This window comes from Zingiber officinale, chromosome 6B (genome assembly GCF_018446385.1).
Source record: "Zingiber officinale cultivar Zhangliang chromosome 6B, Zo_v1.1, whole genome shotgun sequence".
NCBI lineage: Eukaryota > Viridiplantae > Streptophyta > Magnoliopsida > Zingiberales > Zingiberaceae > Zingiber > Zingiber officinale.
In genome coordinates, this window is record NC_055996.1 from 88,695,861 (window position 1) to 88,712,732 (window position 16,872).

General features: G+C 39.9%; 1 protein-coding gene and 1 pseudogene across 1 annotated transcript; one reads left to right on the forward strand and one right to left on the reverse strand.

Annotated features, from left to right (window-relative positions):
- Nucleotides 1-8,223: 8,223 nt before the first annotated feature.
- Nucleotides 8,224-9,503, forward strand: LOC121993023 (momilactone A synthase-like). Its single transcript, XM_042547689.1, has 2 exons — nucleotides 8,224-8,377; nucleotides 8,478-9,503. The coding sequence occupies exons 1-2, from the start codon at nucleotides 8,340-8,342 to the stop codon at nucleotides 9,241-9,243; spliced, it is 804 nt and encodes a 267-aa protein (XP_042403623.1). The 5' UTR covers nucleotides 8,224-8,339; the 3' UTR covers nucleotides 9,244-9,503.
- Nucleotides 9,504-9,518: 15 nt separating this feature from the next.
- LOC121991219 lies at nucleotides 9,519-14,382 on the reverse strand (annotated as a pseudogene).
- Between the last annotated feature and the right edge of the window lie 2,490 nt (nucleotides 14,383-16,872).

A 16,872-nucleotide genomic window follows, 5' to 3' on the forward strand; every position in this document is an offset into this window, starting at 1 on the left:
AACTCAAGCTTAGGTGGCGCCTATTAAAATAAAAGGAATTTTATTTTTAAAATTTTCTTATGTGGATAACATGATTTAAAGAGAGTTTAAAATTTAAATCTTTCCTTTTATAAGATTCTACAAAAGATTAAGAGAAGAGTTAAATCTCTTTCCTTATTTGTAGATTAAAGGTTGATTTTAATTTTGGTAAAAACTTTCCTTTTAATCATGTTTATAATTTAAAAGAGTTTAAAAATTAAATATCTCTTTTATAAAGCTTCTACAAAGATTAAGAAAAGATTAGATATCTTTCCTTATTTGTAGATTGAAGAGATTTTAATTTTTAAAGATAACTTTCTTTTATCCACATGTTTAAAAGAAATATTTTAATTTATAAAATTTCCTTTTTATTAACTATCATGAAGGGAAAATTATTAGAGAAATTTTTTATAAAATTTCTGGAAACAAATTAGGAAAGTTTTAATTCTTGATTGAATTAAATTTCCTTTGCTTGGTTTAAAGTGGTTGGCCACATTGTTGATGAGAAAAAAATTATTTTTAATTAAATAAATTTTCCTTATCAATGGCAAAAGAATTAAGGAAATTTTTATTTAAATTTCCTTATTTGCCAAGGCCAAGGATTATAAAAGAGAGGGTAGAGGTGCCTTCATAGTGAACAACTCTATTATTTTTCCTCTCTCTTTTTCTTCCTTGGTGTGGCCGGCCATCCTCTCCTCCTTTCTTCTCTTTGATGGCCGAACCTCATCCTTCTTGTGGAGACTCATATGGTGGCCGGATCAAGTTTAGAGAAGAAGAAGAAGAAGGAGAGAAAGAAAGCTTTGTTTCTAGCATCCCTTGGAGCATGGTGGTGGTGGCCGAACCTCTTCATCCTAGGAGATGTTTTGATGGCCAAACTTGCAAGGAAGAAGAAGGTGCTTGGTGGTTCTCATCTCGGAAGATCGTTGCCCACACAACGTCCGAGGTTAGAAGAGGAATACGATAGAAGATCAAGAGGTCTTTCTAAAAGGTATAACTAGTATTTTTCCTTTCCGCATCATACTAGTTATTTTTGGAAATAATACCAAATACAAGAGGCATACGATTTTAGTGTTTCGAATTTATTTTCGATATAGTGTTCTTTTGTTTTTCTTTTCCTTGTGATTTGATTGTTCTTTTCGGTTGACCTAAAGTTATTTTAGGAAATTAAATATTAGCTTTCCATAAAAGGTTTTGTCTAGTCGGTGGTGGTTGCTCCCATATCCAAGAAGGCCATGTGCCTCGCCACGTCAGTACTGGGAACCAATTATGAAAATTAATATTTAATGGAATTAATAACTTAAGGTGATTTGGATCGAACGTGTTAAGTTCCGCAGGAGATCCAAGTCTAAACCTAAAAGAACAAATAGATTAAGTTTTGGATCAAACGTGTTAAGTTCCGCAGGCGATCCAGAATTTAATTTAAAAGAACACATGGTAGCTAGGAAAAGGTTCAGACCTTTGTACAAAATTTTTGTACAGTGGAACGTCTAGGTTTTCCGAGTAGCAACCAACACTAAGAAGGACAGCTGCCTAGCTAACTTACCTACTTAAATATTGTTTCTGTATAGATAACTCTTATTGTGAAAAGAGCTATTACTCTATAATTGATAATTGATGGATAGAGCCAAAGAGTGTGAATGAACTATACAAGTTCACAATACCATTTGATTAAATGAAAGAAAAAGTTCTGTTTAAGAAATAATCATAGAAATGAAAGAACTCACCTTTTTTTTTAGTATCATTAGAATTTATTATTTTCATGTGAAATGCCTGAAAGGAATAAAAAATGATAACTTAAGTGAAATAACAATGTTAAAGTATTTTAAGAAAATGTGAGAAGAATCTACTTCAAACAGGACATCTCTCCCTCCACCACCTCGTCCTCTTCTCTCCTCCACCACTTCTTGATGCAAATTTGAATGAATATTCTAGCGATCTAAGACAAAGAAAGGACATCCTCGAGTACAATGTGAATGAAAAGTTTATAAACTTTATTTTATTAGATTGCTTGTTAGAATAGTTATTTAGATTGGAATAAAGGTCTAAGAATGATAAATATTACGAGGAAGCAAAATCATAAATGATTCTTTGACTTTGAATCATAGATAAGCACTAGAGATCAATGGATCGTTGTTTCAACTAGAATCAGGGCTAAAATGGAAAATTTTGAATTTAAGTTGATTTTTAACTTCTTAAATTTGAAGTTTAAGTTTTTAAACGATGAAAGTTAATCTATATTGATATTTTAAATTTTTAAAAATCACTCAAATCCAAGTTACGTGTTGTGCACCATCACTTATTGCAACAATTATTTAAACGTGAGAACTTGTATTTTTGAGATGCCTTTTTATCGAACCACGTAGGTAAGGTTAATTCAAAATTATCAAATCGTGTAGGGTAGTCTATAAATGACCAAATCATATACCCACTTCCATTTTTGTCCTTGCTATTGTTCCAATCGAGTTGATTTTTTTATTAGTTGAATCTATTTTTTTAGTCGATTTTGACTGATTCATACTCAATAAATCACTGCTCTCAATATATTAACTCAAATTGATATTTGATATCATTTTTACAATTAGAAAAACTGGATGAACACGTAGAAAATGATATCATGTCAGGCCAAAATCGGTTGATGGATCTAAAGATCTCTGAATGACATGAAATTAGTTCCTATGTGTTCATTCAGTTCTCCTGATTATAAAAATTCTATCAAATATCAATTTGACTCAATATATTGAGAGAAGTGATTTTTTAAACATGAATATATTTGAAAAATTAATTCGTGTTCAAAAAGTCATTGCTCTCAATATATTAGGTTAAATTGATGTTTAAAGATATAAATATAATCATATGAACTAGAGGAATTTATAGGACCTAATTTCACGTTATTCTGAGCTCTCTAGATCCATCAATCGATTTTAGCCAAACTCTCTAGGTTTATTTGGTAAAAATCGACTAATAAACCTAGAGACCTTAGAATGATATGAAATCAGTTCCTATGTATTCCTATAATTCTCTTGATTGCAAAAAATACTATTAAACATATATTTGATCTAATATATTGAGAATAGTGATTTCTTCAACATAAATCAGTTAAAATTAACTAAAAAAATCAATTCATCTGATAAAAAGTTGGCTTGACTAGGAATAATAGTAAGGATAAAAATGATAAACTATCATAGATGATTTGGTAAATAGTTTAGTTAAAAAAATGTTGAGAAGAAAGTGTCGTCAAGCTGTATGTACAAGGGCAAATCCAAGTCGGGTATCAATCTCTGTTCATCGACAATTCTGTTAAAGAACGAGTTCTCTAAATCGTACTTTGTGACTCAGAGGATGAATCATTATATTGATTAGTTGATTTGGATGGATCTCATCTATTTAACAGATAGAATCCATCTAAATTAACCAATCAACTTTTATGATCTATCCTCTAATTCATAAAGTATCAACTAGAGGATCCCGCCTAGTTCTGTCGTGGAAAGTAATAATCAATTTCACCCAACTGCGGAAAGCAATAATTTCGTGTCGGTAGAAAAGGTATCCGAAAGATATTCTTAAATGAGATGGTTTAAAAGATATACTAAGGAATTTTACTAGATGAGCACTACTCCAAACCTTGTATCTATCATAATCAATACTAGTTGAAAAAAATATAAGAATGATAATTGGTGGGATTCGAATTGTATTTTATATTTTATATTTTATATTTTTATATTTAGTGGGGATTCAATACCCATCTTCATATTTATACCTATTAAAAATCAAATATATTTTATACTAATAATTTTTTTCCCTTACCATCTATATATATATCCTGCGCGACGCCACAGTGCACGACTGTGCGCGCCGCGCAGGATAACAACTGTTTTTTTTTTTAAATTTATGAATTAAAAAATAATTAAAATAAAATATTTTTTTAAGAGTTTATTTATAGGGTTCAGGCTTTGGTTATAGTGTTAAAGTTATTTTTTTTAGATTTTACCTCTAAGGTTTAGGCTTCCCAATTAGGTTATAGTGTTTGATTTAAAAAAAAATAAAATAAAATTATTTAATCATTTATTGAGTATTGTAATATGTTGAGGGGATATATTAAGGTATTAAAAATTTATATAAGGAAATGTTAAATTTTTTAATTGATTTTTAAAATTTAAAATATTAAAAAAATAAAAAAAAACCGAGCGATCTCCTGCGCGCGCACATAATCGCACACTGTGCGACCGCGCAGGAGATCACTCCTCTCTCTCTCTCTCTCTATATATATATATAGAGAGAGAGAAATGTTCTCCTGCGGTGCAATTCTTGCGGTTTGGTGCGGTAGAGATGATTTGACATTCCACGTCAAAGCCACAGCGCTGCCGATTCTTTTCTGATCGGTCTACAGACCGATCAGGAGGTTCCCTGATCGGTCCAGTGACCGATCAGGAGGTTCCCTGATCGGACTGGTGACCGATCAGGAAGCATGTCTGCAGCGGTCCGCACGGCTTTGTCCGCAGCGTCCGGTCGCGACCGGATTCCGGCCGGATCGCGATTGGATTCCGGCCGGATTGCGGCCAGAATCGGCAGCGCTGTGTCTGCTAGCGTTGCGGCAGATTTTGGCCACGAAACGGCCGGATTCCGGCCGCCATCCGGCCGACGGTGGCCGAGCGTCCAGTGGAAGGTCGGCAGTCGGTGGTTTGGCGAGATCGGCGAAGAAGACGAGAAGAGAGATGATGCCGCGTTTTTTTTTTTTTTTGGCTTTGACGTGGAATGCCAAATCATCTCTACCGCACCAAACCGCAAGAATTGCACCGCAGGAGAACATTTCTCTCTCTCTCTCTCTCTCTCTCTATATATATATATATATATATATAACATACTCCTAATATCAATAAAAATAATTTATAAATTTTGAATTATTATTATTTCATCGGATAGTAGGGTCTGATATCAGATATTGATAGTCTATCTATATCCTCCTTTATTCGATTAGATTAGGCTGGAAAGAAATTATTATCCCTACTCAAAGAGCATTTCTTCATGCTTCTCATCGTATTACAATGGTGCAAAAATTAATTTTTGACAGATGCATTTTCTCAAGAAAATATTTATCTCATCCTTTAGTTACTTGACGATTAATTAGAAATTTCACAATGACGTTAATGCTTGAAGTGTTAATGTCAATGTGGATAATTTTAGTACTACTGTAGTATTAACGCGTTCAATTCTTTGAACGTGTTAATACCTACAAATTAAAAAAAAATAATATATTACTATTAATATGCTCACACATTAATAAAAATGTGGAACTGCCACATCAGCGACCCCCCTAGAGCCGGTCCCACGGATATGGAGGGAGGTAAATGCAGGTACACAGGTGGAAAGTGCATAGCGGAGACGTTAACCCCAGGCAGTGACACCCCGGAGATCGACCCCTGGACCTTTCAGCCACAGAACCATGCACTCCCCATCTGTGCTACGCCCTGGGGACTATGCTCACACATTAATGATAATATGGATGGATGCTCTTATAAATCTAATAATTTATTTATTTTCACAGTATGGATTATAAATCACTTTGGAATGAACGTACTATTAGAAAGGAGGATAAGTGACTAAACTTTCGACACCGTGCAATTGATAGTAATGTACGAACGAGCTTATAAGATAAGCTCGTTTGTACATAACTAGAAAGTGCACAGTGTAGTATGTATACACTGTGCATTTTATACACTGTGATAGTTAAACAGTAATTGGAAGAGCACAAAGTAGTATGTATAATGATAAATCACAACATATACGTCATAGACATAATATCATTAGGCAGTTGATCTCGAACGAAGTGATTACAATCAACTATGTCAAGTCCAAAGATAATTTGACAGACCCTCTTACGAAGGGGCTAAGTCGAGATCAAGTATACTGCTCATCGAGAGGAATGAGATTAAAAATCCACAACTAAAACGATTGTAACGGTAACCCAACCTTGTTGACTGGAGATCCCAAGATCTTGGTTTAATGGGACAACGAAGTTACAGAAGTTGTGTTACAGCACACGAGATATATTATCTCTATCCCAATCCTAGGATGAACTTGTGCTCTCCTATCACATGTAGTGAGGTTAAGCTTATGCTTTTAATGACTTCTAGACCTTTATAAGGTAGAGTATGGTAGGATACTTTTGATAGAAGTGTCACCTATGTGAGTGTGAAGACAGGTCGCTTCAATGAAACACTCATGAATCCAAGATGGTGTCCATGGCCAAAAATGAAATCAACCATGAGAACTAAAAAGTAGGTGAGATAAGTCTCTGTGTGGGTGTTATTATCTTAGTATACACAAACAGCTGAGCAGTTCAAGACATCACGTTCACTGCGCAGCCTAGTATGGTCAAAAACATTCCACTGCGGAAGGTTCAAAGCCACAAGCTACCTCTCCCGTTGCATTGACTTATCGATTGAACTCTTGAAAAGGTATCAGCATGCATACATACATAAATTTCCATTCATGTGGGGGATTGTTGGAATATGGTTTTTTGAATGGAAAAACGAGGTGCCATCAGTCAATGAAAGTCAGAGTTGACTTCAAATTCGAAATCTACGTTTCGTGTAGATAAATCTAGACTATTGATTTGCTCAAAACCGATTACGGATGAATATGAAATTAATTGTTTAAAGTGAAGCCTAAATTAGTAGATGGGGAATAGTCCCACGTCTAAAAGAACAAGGAGAGATTGTCTCCTTATATATGTTGATGTGTTATTGGAGTTAACACAAAAAACACAAGGTGCTCTCTTCCCATGGGCGAGCAGGTGCTCGCACCTGCGAGCTCGCCACACGTGCACGCGTCCATGGACGCAATGGATGCTTTGTTGGCGCACTTTGTACTTCGCATCATCACGAGGAGTTTAAATTTATACTCCAGGCGGTGGTGACATATCACTTGACTACTCAGGCATGACGTGGCACGGGTACGTGCAGGGAGATGACTAGACTGTTGATTGGGCAAACGAGTGACAACCATTGGATCGAAGATGGTGACTGCATTCAGAGTCCAAAAAGCCTATGAGAAGGTTCGTCGGTCTCAAAGTTTGTAGTGCTGCTACTCCAAGACAACGTCGTTGTATCTTGGAAACGAATTGCTGCTATCCATTAGCACTTGTAGTGGAGTAATATCGCTTTACCAAGATAGTGTTAAACACTAGCCTTGACGATTTCAGTTTACATCCTTTCCAGCAGCAGCAATCCTCGACAGCTCCAACAATCGTAAAACGACTACGACCACACTGAAACCAACTGTTCATCGTTAAAGACAATCGGAGCAGACAATATTTTCTCAAGAAAAAACTCACCTCATCCTTAAGTTATTTAATGGTCGATTATAAATTGATCAAATAAATTTTTTTTCTCTTCGTATAATTTTAAAACGGATTGTTAAAGATATTTGGAACGAAGGTAATATTAGAAAGGAGGATAAGCGACTAAACTCTCGACACCGCGACTAAACTTACTACACTGTGCACTTTATATATAGTCATGTACAAACGAGCTTATCTTACAAGGATGGGACCATTGAGGGTTAAGGATGGGCCGGCCATTGAGGGTGGGTCATGCATGTTTTATTTATCAAAAATGTGGTTGGCATGAATTAAACGAAGAAATGGACGCTGAGTAAGTCCAGTCTGATATAAAATTTGATAACAAGTTGGCTTCTTGTGAAATGGAAATATATATAGTCCAGTAGTTAAATTTTCTAGCGATTAAATTGCTTGTGTTTAGCTGATTTTACTACTCCTCTTTACTTTTTTTTTCAATCTTTTTATCCTTCTTTTTTGTTGATAAACTAAATGGTCAACTCTTCAATTCAATTAAGTTTAGATATGATCGGTTCTCGGTCCATAAAAATTTCTAAAATAAATTCAAAAGTGCAAGTATCTCATCCTAGGAGTTAATGTCCCAGGTTTATCTTTCCAAAAAATAGCTGTCCAGACTTTCACAAAGATGCACTGAACATTGTTGCCACAGTACAGCAGCCTGGGGGCCCTTTTTCAATCTTTTTCACTAGACTTTCAAGAAGATATTCGTCATCAATAAATTAAATAGCTGTCCAGACTAACCTGTCTAACAAATTGAATTATTGAACTACAGTAGTGTTCCTTTTAATTTGGATTAGTGCTCCAAGCATTAATGAGAAGCACGGTCATTTGTTCTTCGTGATATTTTGAAGTGAGAAACACGAGTTAATTAGGTTAATTATCAAGCATGAGTTTGTATAAAAAGGCACGATGGCAGTAGCAAGATGCACTGATCGTTGGGACATTAACATCTGTTGAACACACTATGGCAAGCTCCTTCCTTCTCTCCTCTGTAGCAAAAAGGTTATTTGTCAAACCATTTGATTAATTCCTCATTTTTCTTCAATTTTCATGTTCATGACTTCAGATTCCTGCTTCAATCTTGCTTTTGTTGCATAAATAGTCTCGAAGGGAAGGTGGCCTTGATCACCGGCGGGGCGAGCGGCCTCGGCGAGTGCACCGCCAAGCTGTTCGCCCGCCTCGGCGCTCGAGTAGTCGTGGCGGACATCCAAGACCACAAAGGCCGCGTCCTGTGCGACTCACTCGGCCCGGACACAGCCTCCTACGTCCACTGCGACGTCACCAAGGAGTCCGACGTGGCAAGCGCCGTCGACGTCGCCGTCGCCCGGCACGGGAAGATCGACGTCGTGTTCAGCAACGCCGGCGTCGCGGAACCGAGGCAGAAGTCGTTCCCGGACTGCGAGGTGGATGACTTCCAGCGGTTGATGTCGGTGAACGTGACGGGGGTGTTCCTGGCCACCAAGCACGCGGCGAGGGTGATGACGCCGGCGAGGCAGGGGAGCATCGTAATCACCGCGAGCACCGCGTCGACTATTGCAGGATTGGTGCCGCACGCATACACGTGCTCGAAGCACGCGGTGGTGGGGCTGATGAAGAGCGCGGCCGCCGAGCTGGGCAAGCACGGGATTCGGGTCAACTGCGTGTCGCCGCACGGGGTGGCGACGCCGCTGGCGATGGCATGGCTTGACTTAGACAAGGAGACCTTTGAGGCCACGATTGAGAGGTCGGCCAACCTGAAAGGGGTGAGGCTTGGAGCGGAGGACGTGGCCGAGGCGGTGGCGTACCTCGCCGGCGACGAGTCAAGGTACGTGAGCGGCGTCAATCTGCTGTTGGACGGAGGCTTCACCATCGCCAAGGGATTGGCGTAGATGGAACCGAAGCTACCGAGAATGAATTTCTCCATTCACTTGATGCTCGTGCAGTACTTATTCCGATATTATCTAAAATAATATTATCTAAAATACTAGTGCAGCCATAAAATAATATTGTCAGAAATAATTATTATATGAACATTGTCTGGGCTGGACGGATTTCACGTCCATCGCAATCCGACTGCACTAGCTAGCCCGCGTTGAATAATATAATTGTCACAATAATCAACTTAAATTACCATCAATAAAATAATTAATTATGCAAACGCACATGGAAAATATTTTCTTTCACTTGATTGACCCTTTCCATCCGCACACGCAATTCTAGAAATAAAACAGAGCAACAATATTAGGTGAAGTAATTGACAAGCAGAGCTGCACACACTTATGCGATCGAAGTAATTGACAAGCAGGAAGGCCATAGAAGGCAATCGATTAGCGCTTTCGCAGAAGGAGACCGGAGATGAGGAGCAGCGCCATGAAGAAGACGACGGCGATGAAGGCGGCGACGACGGCCCCGCTGATGCGCTGGCAGAAGCTAGCCGTCGAACTGAAGGCAGATGGCCACCCAGTTGGCCTCCGAGCTTCCGTTGTGTGCTAAGTAAACGATCGCCGCCGCCGATGACGCCGCCGCCGAAGTGAAAGCGACCATTACCTGCGTCCGCCATTTACGATTAATTAATTATATATTTCTTTTAAAGATGAAAAAGGGGTGTTCGTGGCCTACTAAATCGAAGATAAAGAGGAGAAGCCTTGGGCAAGTGGCCTGTGGGCGAACGATGCCGGCGATCGAGAAGGGAATGGAGAGCACGAGGTAGCCTGCGGCGATTCCATTCGCTATCACAAAGAACCTGCAACCAGATCACAATTAATTAACTTGATAATCTTCCTCCTTAATTGTTATAATTAAGATCGATTCATGACTGACAATAGCGCGGGAAGGTCGGTAAAGTTGGCGCGGAACTGGAACAACTGGGTGAAGAAAGGCAGCGTCTCGTTGGTGGTGCCCATGGTGACGGCGACCACGAGGGTGGCTGCTATGCCGCAGAGCCGCAGCACAAAGTCGAGGAACGCCAATAGTTGGCTACAACCAAAAGACGTCACTACTGCCGGAGAAGAAAAGAACAATAGTAGATTAAGATATCATTGTTTTATAGCATCCTTAATTCATCGATTAATAGGTTGACGAGTTTGAATGAAAAAGAAGGTTGATTAAATTGTGATAGTTTTAGGTAACAGAGAAGATCGAGGAGGGATTAATAGGAATCAGATGGTTAATTAGGTTTAACTATCAAGTATTGGTTGTAAGGTTAATAAATTATTGGAATCTGGGTTGATTAAGGTATGCTCACTGCAAGGTCTAATTGAACCCATTACTGATTGAGTTGGACTAATTTATATAGGGATTAGTTGTGAGGATAATTGAGAGATAATTAGATTGGATTAATTAGGGTTTGATTTGCGTTATCCAATCTATGGTAGATCTAGTTTTTTTATTTGTGATTATTTGTGATGGGTTTCTAATTCGAGATAGAAGCTCATATTGAAGGGCATTCATCACGTGGCACAGATAAAGACGGATACTTCTTCCTTTGTTCATTTAGTACTTTGAGTTTAGTGCCTGATCTATGTTTAGATAGTTGTTATATTTACCTTGACTCTATTTGTTCTTACTTCTTGAACTTGATCTTTTATTTCTTGATCTTGTGTATTTATCTATTTTGATATTCATGTTGTCTCATTGTTATCCATGCTATCTATGATCATTTATGCTCATACTATTATACTAGAGATACTATACCATAGCATAGCTGTAGAATATTGAATAAGTCACCGGCTTGATATTTAATCATGCCTGTGTATTTGTAAGATTATACCGTAGTATAGGATATTGAGTATCCTAGCTAGTTGACATGTCTATTATTTAGGCTCATGCCTAAACAAGAGTGAGGTTAGACCCTTCTACCTATTATTACATTGTTATACCCTGGCGACCTTTGTCCCTCATTCGGGCTTAAGAGAGTCGTCAGCAATCGTTGTTATATTTTATCGACTATTGTCTCTCACTCTTGGTTGATAGAGTCGTTAGTAACCCTTGGTCTGTCGACCATTATTTCTCACTCGTGGTTGAGAGAGTCATCAGCAATCGTTGTTATATCCTATCGACTATTGTCTCCCACTCTTGGTTGAGAGAGTCGTTAGTGACCATTGGTATATACTGTCGACCATTGTCTCCTACTCATGGTTGAGAGAGTCGTTAGCGATCATGATGTATACGACTGCCCACGAGACCATTTGTGGTGGCGAGTTTGTGTGTGATCTGTAGCTAGATAGCTACGTATATACCCTGTCTGCCCACGAGACTATTCGTAGTAGCGAGTTCGCCCGTAGATTGTGACTGTTTACTTACCTTGTCTTCCCACGAGACCATTCGTGGTAGCGAGTTCGCATGCAGATAGAGACTATTTGTTTATCCTTACTGTCCACGGGACCATTCGTGGTAAAGCGTTCTCCTGTAGTCAGTGTTTGTTATATACTTGCTAAATGTCAGTCATGTATTTGTTCGTGAAGCTTGAGATGTACTGTATGTACTCCTGATTTATTGGTCACACCTGGTTGAACAGGTTAGTGGAAGATTATTATTATTGGTTATGCTTTAGTTAGCAGACGATTATAATGGCACACTTACTTTTGTAGTAAGTATTTTCCTGAGACTGTATACCTTTGTCTCTTTATGTTATTATCATGCACTATCTTCTTGTGCCTATGGAGTATGTTATTCTCACTATCCCTTGCTTTCCCTTTGTTTCCAGGTTAGCAGGTAGATTACATGTCGTATTGCTCAGAGGTCCTGGCTGCTAGTCTCATGTCGCATCGAGAGTTTTGTTGCTGCTATTACTCTTACTTGTATTTTGTCTTTCCAAACTAATTCATCTATTGTATAACTTGTATGTTGATTTCTGGTCTTGTGGTATCCTTTTGTCTGTTATGTATTTGTTGAGGTAAGTCATACCGGTACGTAGTCTAGTTTCTTATTTTGGGTGGTTGTGTTTGTTTTTAGCCGTGTGGGTAGATATTATCTTATATTGCCTTGGGGACATGTATTCAGGTTTTGATTGTCATTGTTACAAGGGAGGTGTTGTCCAATTTTCGTCAGACAACCTTACCCTTGGGGCATGACAATTTTTTGGTATCAAGCCAAGTTCGAGACCTATTTTCATATTTCAAATTTCATGCTTGTTTTCTCAATGTGACTTTTGAGTTTTGAAACAGACACCGATAGGACATCTCTGAGCTATAGGAAGTAAGTTGTATAACTGTTATCGTTTACTTCTGTTAGTACTTATTTAGTTGTATGTAATAGGCATGACACATGGTAGGTCAGCTACTGTTCACAGTCGTGGTCCGAGTTGATCACAAAAATGACCTGTTGAGTCAATGGGACTGTAACATGTTGCCAGAGAAGTGATTTTTCTCTAGATTCGACTGATGCTGAGTTGGATATCAGAGGTCAAGTCCATCAAACCCTACTGGAGATCAAGGAGTACAATCTCAGGAAATGCCAACAATAATACTATCTACGCCATTACCAATTAGGTATTGGATAAGACACGTATACAGATACTAGCATAATTAATCGAGGATTGATGTTCTCTATTCCATGGGAGCTTCTGACCTATGGACCTCTCGTACTTGGTTAGATAAGCTTGAATGTACATTCAGATATATGACCCACATTGATGCCAAAAAATATGGAGTCTGTTACTTATCACTTACAAGACCAGAGAACCCCTTGGTGAAAGATACAGAAGATGACATTCAAGGAACAAAAGATCACTTAGTGATTATTTCGTGGCTTTTGAGAGATTGAACTTCTTTATCTCCTTTTTGTATGACTCGTCGTTAGGAGTTCCTCAACTTTAAGTAGAGTAACCATAGTATAATGGATTACAAGGCGGAGTTAGCCAACTTCCCGAATATGATTCCCCCTTAATAGCTCCAGACTATGTATTTTCAAGGCAAACCTAGTTATGGAAGACCTATTTGTGGAAGCAAGTTGATCATGACTTGTGGGTCATATGAGAGGTACTCATATGTATCAAGATATAAAATGCTCTTATTGGTGGAATGGAATGATGAAAGGGCAGAAGGCAAGGTATGGGATTCATGGTGGAGATGAGCTACTCTTCTTTACAGCAATAGTTATATCTAGTATGGAAGTTAAAAAAAACAAATTTTGCTAGATTTTTTTATGAATTAGCTATTGGTGGATTTGAGGATCTTGTTGTAGAATGTGTTTTGGATCTTCCTAACAATTTTATTTGTGCTTCATTATGAATTTGGCTTGCTGAAGCACTCTGCAGATTTGCCTACTTCCCTCAAGCTGAAGCACAAATACTATGTATATCCATCTTGTTATAAACTAGAGGAACTCTCATAAATAGAAGATGAATTTGGCATGACAATAATGGAAAGAGAAGCATACTACTTGCACTAAGTCAAAAAAAAATTTGTGGTTGACCTTGAATATGAAAAGCTCTATAAATAGTGGAGCAGGTGAGCGATCAATCTCTGAGGGTCATCCTAGGATGACATTATAGGTGGATAGAGCATTGACTATTATGAAAATAGTAGTCTATATTCGCTTTCAGTAATCTTCTCCCAGGGATAACGGGAGATGGATTTGCCCAAGTGGTGTTAAAAACCAAACAATCTGTTGCCGGAGATTTTAGGGAACTTAGTTGAATTTAAAACTTACACAAAATTTAAATTCAACTTACAGTCGAAATGACCTGAGCAGATAATCTCAGGCTGCCAGTAGGTGATGGTTTCCATAACGCAACAGAGCTGAGCGATAGGGCAGGTCTGCAGAGCGGTAGAGCAGGTCTGCAGAGCGGCAGACCAGAGCAACAGGCCAAGTCTGTAGAGCAGAAGAGCAGGGTAGGTCTGCAGAGCAGCAGACCAAAACGGCAGGGCAGGATTGCAGAGCAATAGACCAGAACGGTAGGACAGGTCTGCAGAGCAGCAGACTAGAACGGCAGGGCAAGTCTGCAGTGCGGAAGACCAGAGTGGCTGGGCAGGTCTGCACAGCAGCAGACCAGAGTAGCAGAACAAATCTGCAGAGTGGCAGACCATAGCAGCAGGTCTGCAGAATGGAAGACCAGGTCTGCAGAGCAGAATGACCAAGTCTGTAGAAAGGAAGACCAGGTCTGCAGAGCAGAATGACCAGGTTTGCAGAAAGGAAGACCAAGTTTGCATAGCAGAATGTCCATGTCTGTTCGAGCAGGTCTGCAGAAAGGAAGACCAGGTCTGTAGTGGGACAGACCAGACAGTAAGGTCGGGCGAAAATTCAGACCTGGCAAGCTGACCGAGGCCTGCGAGTAGCAGTTTCCTTGAAACAGATTCGCTCACCTCCGGCTGTGCTTCTAGGTTTACTCGGGTCGTCTGTTTCCCAGGATACAATGATCGACCATGAACTCCACCAAGCACTGGTGGTCACGGCGAACTGAGTGGCAACCAAATGCTACCACGGGCACTCTGCCGAGTAAGAGTTGCACGACAGAGGAGGGGAATGTGGGGGAGAGCTTTTGCCTTCTTCGTTGTGTTATCTGTGTAACCTTTTGCCTGTGGTCGCAGCCTCCTTATATAGGAGCTCAAGACCAAAGGACAGTAGTAATGATCAATTAATGATCATTACTCAACGCCATCTTTACACTTGGCCGTTTTGATTCTGCATTAATCTTTCTTTAATGCATCCATTACACAAGCAGCAAAAAGATATATGTGGCAAAATATTGGTTGTTCCGCTTGGGCAAATTTTGCCCCGACCAGTCCGGAATTCGTGTGCGCAGGTAACGCTCGCGCATGAGTCAACTTGGTTCAGTGCAATCCAAGCCCTGGATTTGCACCCCCCCTGCGCACCCACGCGTGAGAGAGAGTCTCTCCCCATACATTTGTTCACATCCTCAATGTATGTGAATCAATATAAACCAACAAAGATGCCAAGAAACTCCCAATGTGGGACTAAAGTCCCATGCACAATAGAGTTTCATCTCTTCCTCCTCTTCTCCATTCACACTTATTCAACAATCCCCCACATGAATGGAGATAGGGTATGTGATAGCATTCAGCAGTTGAGTCAAGTATAGGATAAGTAGGTTTTATCCTTTGAACCTTCCCTTGTGAAGATCTGGTTGCTTACTGGCTGATAGTAGACACGATGTCCTTGAACTATACTACCGTTTGTGTAAGCAGTGACAAATCTCACCCAAGACTCTTCCTGATACAACTCAGTTCTCATGAGTGTGTTCGTTCTTGGCCATGAACACGCCTGGTTCTGTGAGAAACTCTAAGAATTGTGCCTCCAATTCTCTTCGAAGCGACCCCACTTCTTTCTCATTGTTGAGACCGAAAAGTAGCTAGAGGGGGGGTGAATAGCTCGTCGCGTGCTTCGTGGTTGGCGTTGATTGTTTCTTCAAAGATGTGCAGCGGAAATACAAGAAACAAAAACATACAATGCTAACACTTGGGATTTTACTTGGTATCCACCTCACAAGAGGTGACTAGTCCAAGGATCCACGCACACACACACACACCTCTACTAATAAACACTCCTTTTCGGTAACTACCGAAGGCGGAGAAGCCCTACAAGTTCACACTACAAGAAGAAAGGGAAAGGATACACAAATACAAGTAAAAGCTTACAATGAGTATAGAAACCCTAACCTTAGCTTTCTTCTTCAGCTGTAGATCCGCCTTTTGACTTGGAAAACCTCTAAGAACCTTCAAGAACTGGCGATCTGATCTTTGTAGAGAAGTTGTGGAAGCGCTGAAGTGATCTGAGATGAATCAGTGAAGTTCTACCGAAGAAGACGAACGCCAACGGCCTTTATCTGCGCCAACGGTCGGATCCCAATCGATTGGATTGCTCCCAATCGATCGGGGAGGCTTTGGATGGATCCACGGATCGATCCAGAGCACCTCTGATCTCTGGAAATTCGCCTGGATCGATCGGTTGATCAATCCAGGGCTTATCGCGACATACAGTACCTTCCCAATCGATCCACTGATCGATTGGGACCTATAGATCGATCGGCTGATCGATCCAGAGGCATTCTGTGTGCTCGCGACTTCCTCCCAATCGATCCACTGATCGATTGGGACGAAGGCTTCTCGCAAGGACACCCCAATCGATCGACCGGTCGATTTGGCTCCAGCTAATCGATCGGCTGATCGATTCGGCTTCTGGTTTTTGCTCAAAACTAAGTCCCAAGCCTCCTAAACAAACATCCGGTCAACCTTGACATGTTAGTTCATCATGCCTAGCATCCGGTCACCCTTGACCTGCTAGGACTCCCTCACCAAGTGTCCGGTCACTCCCTTTGACCCACTTGGACTTTTCTTCATCTTGCTAAGTATCCGGTCACTACCTTGACCTACTTGGACTTTCACCAGATGTCTGGTCAACCTTGACCCATCTGGATCTCTCCGTGCCAAGTATCTAGTCAATCCTTTGACCTACTTGGACTTTCACCAGATGTCTGGTTAACCTTGACCCATCTGGATTTCCCCGTGCCTGGCTTCACTCACCAGGACTTCCAATCTTCCTAGCTTCACTCACTAGGA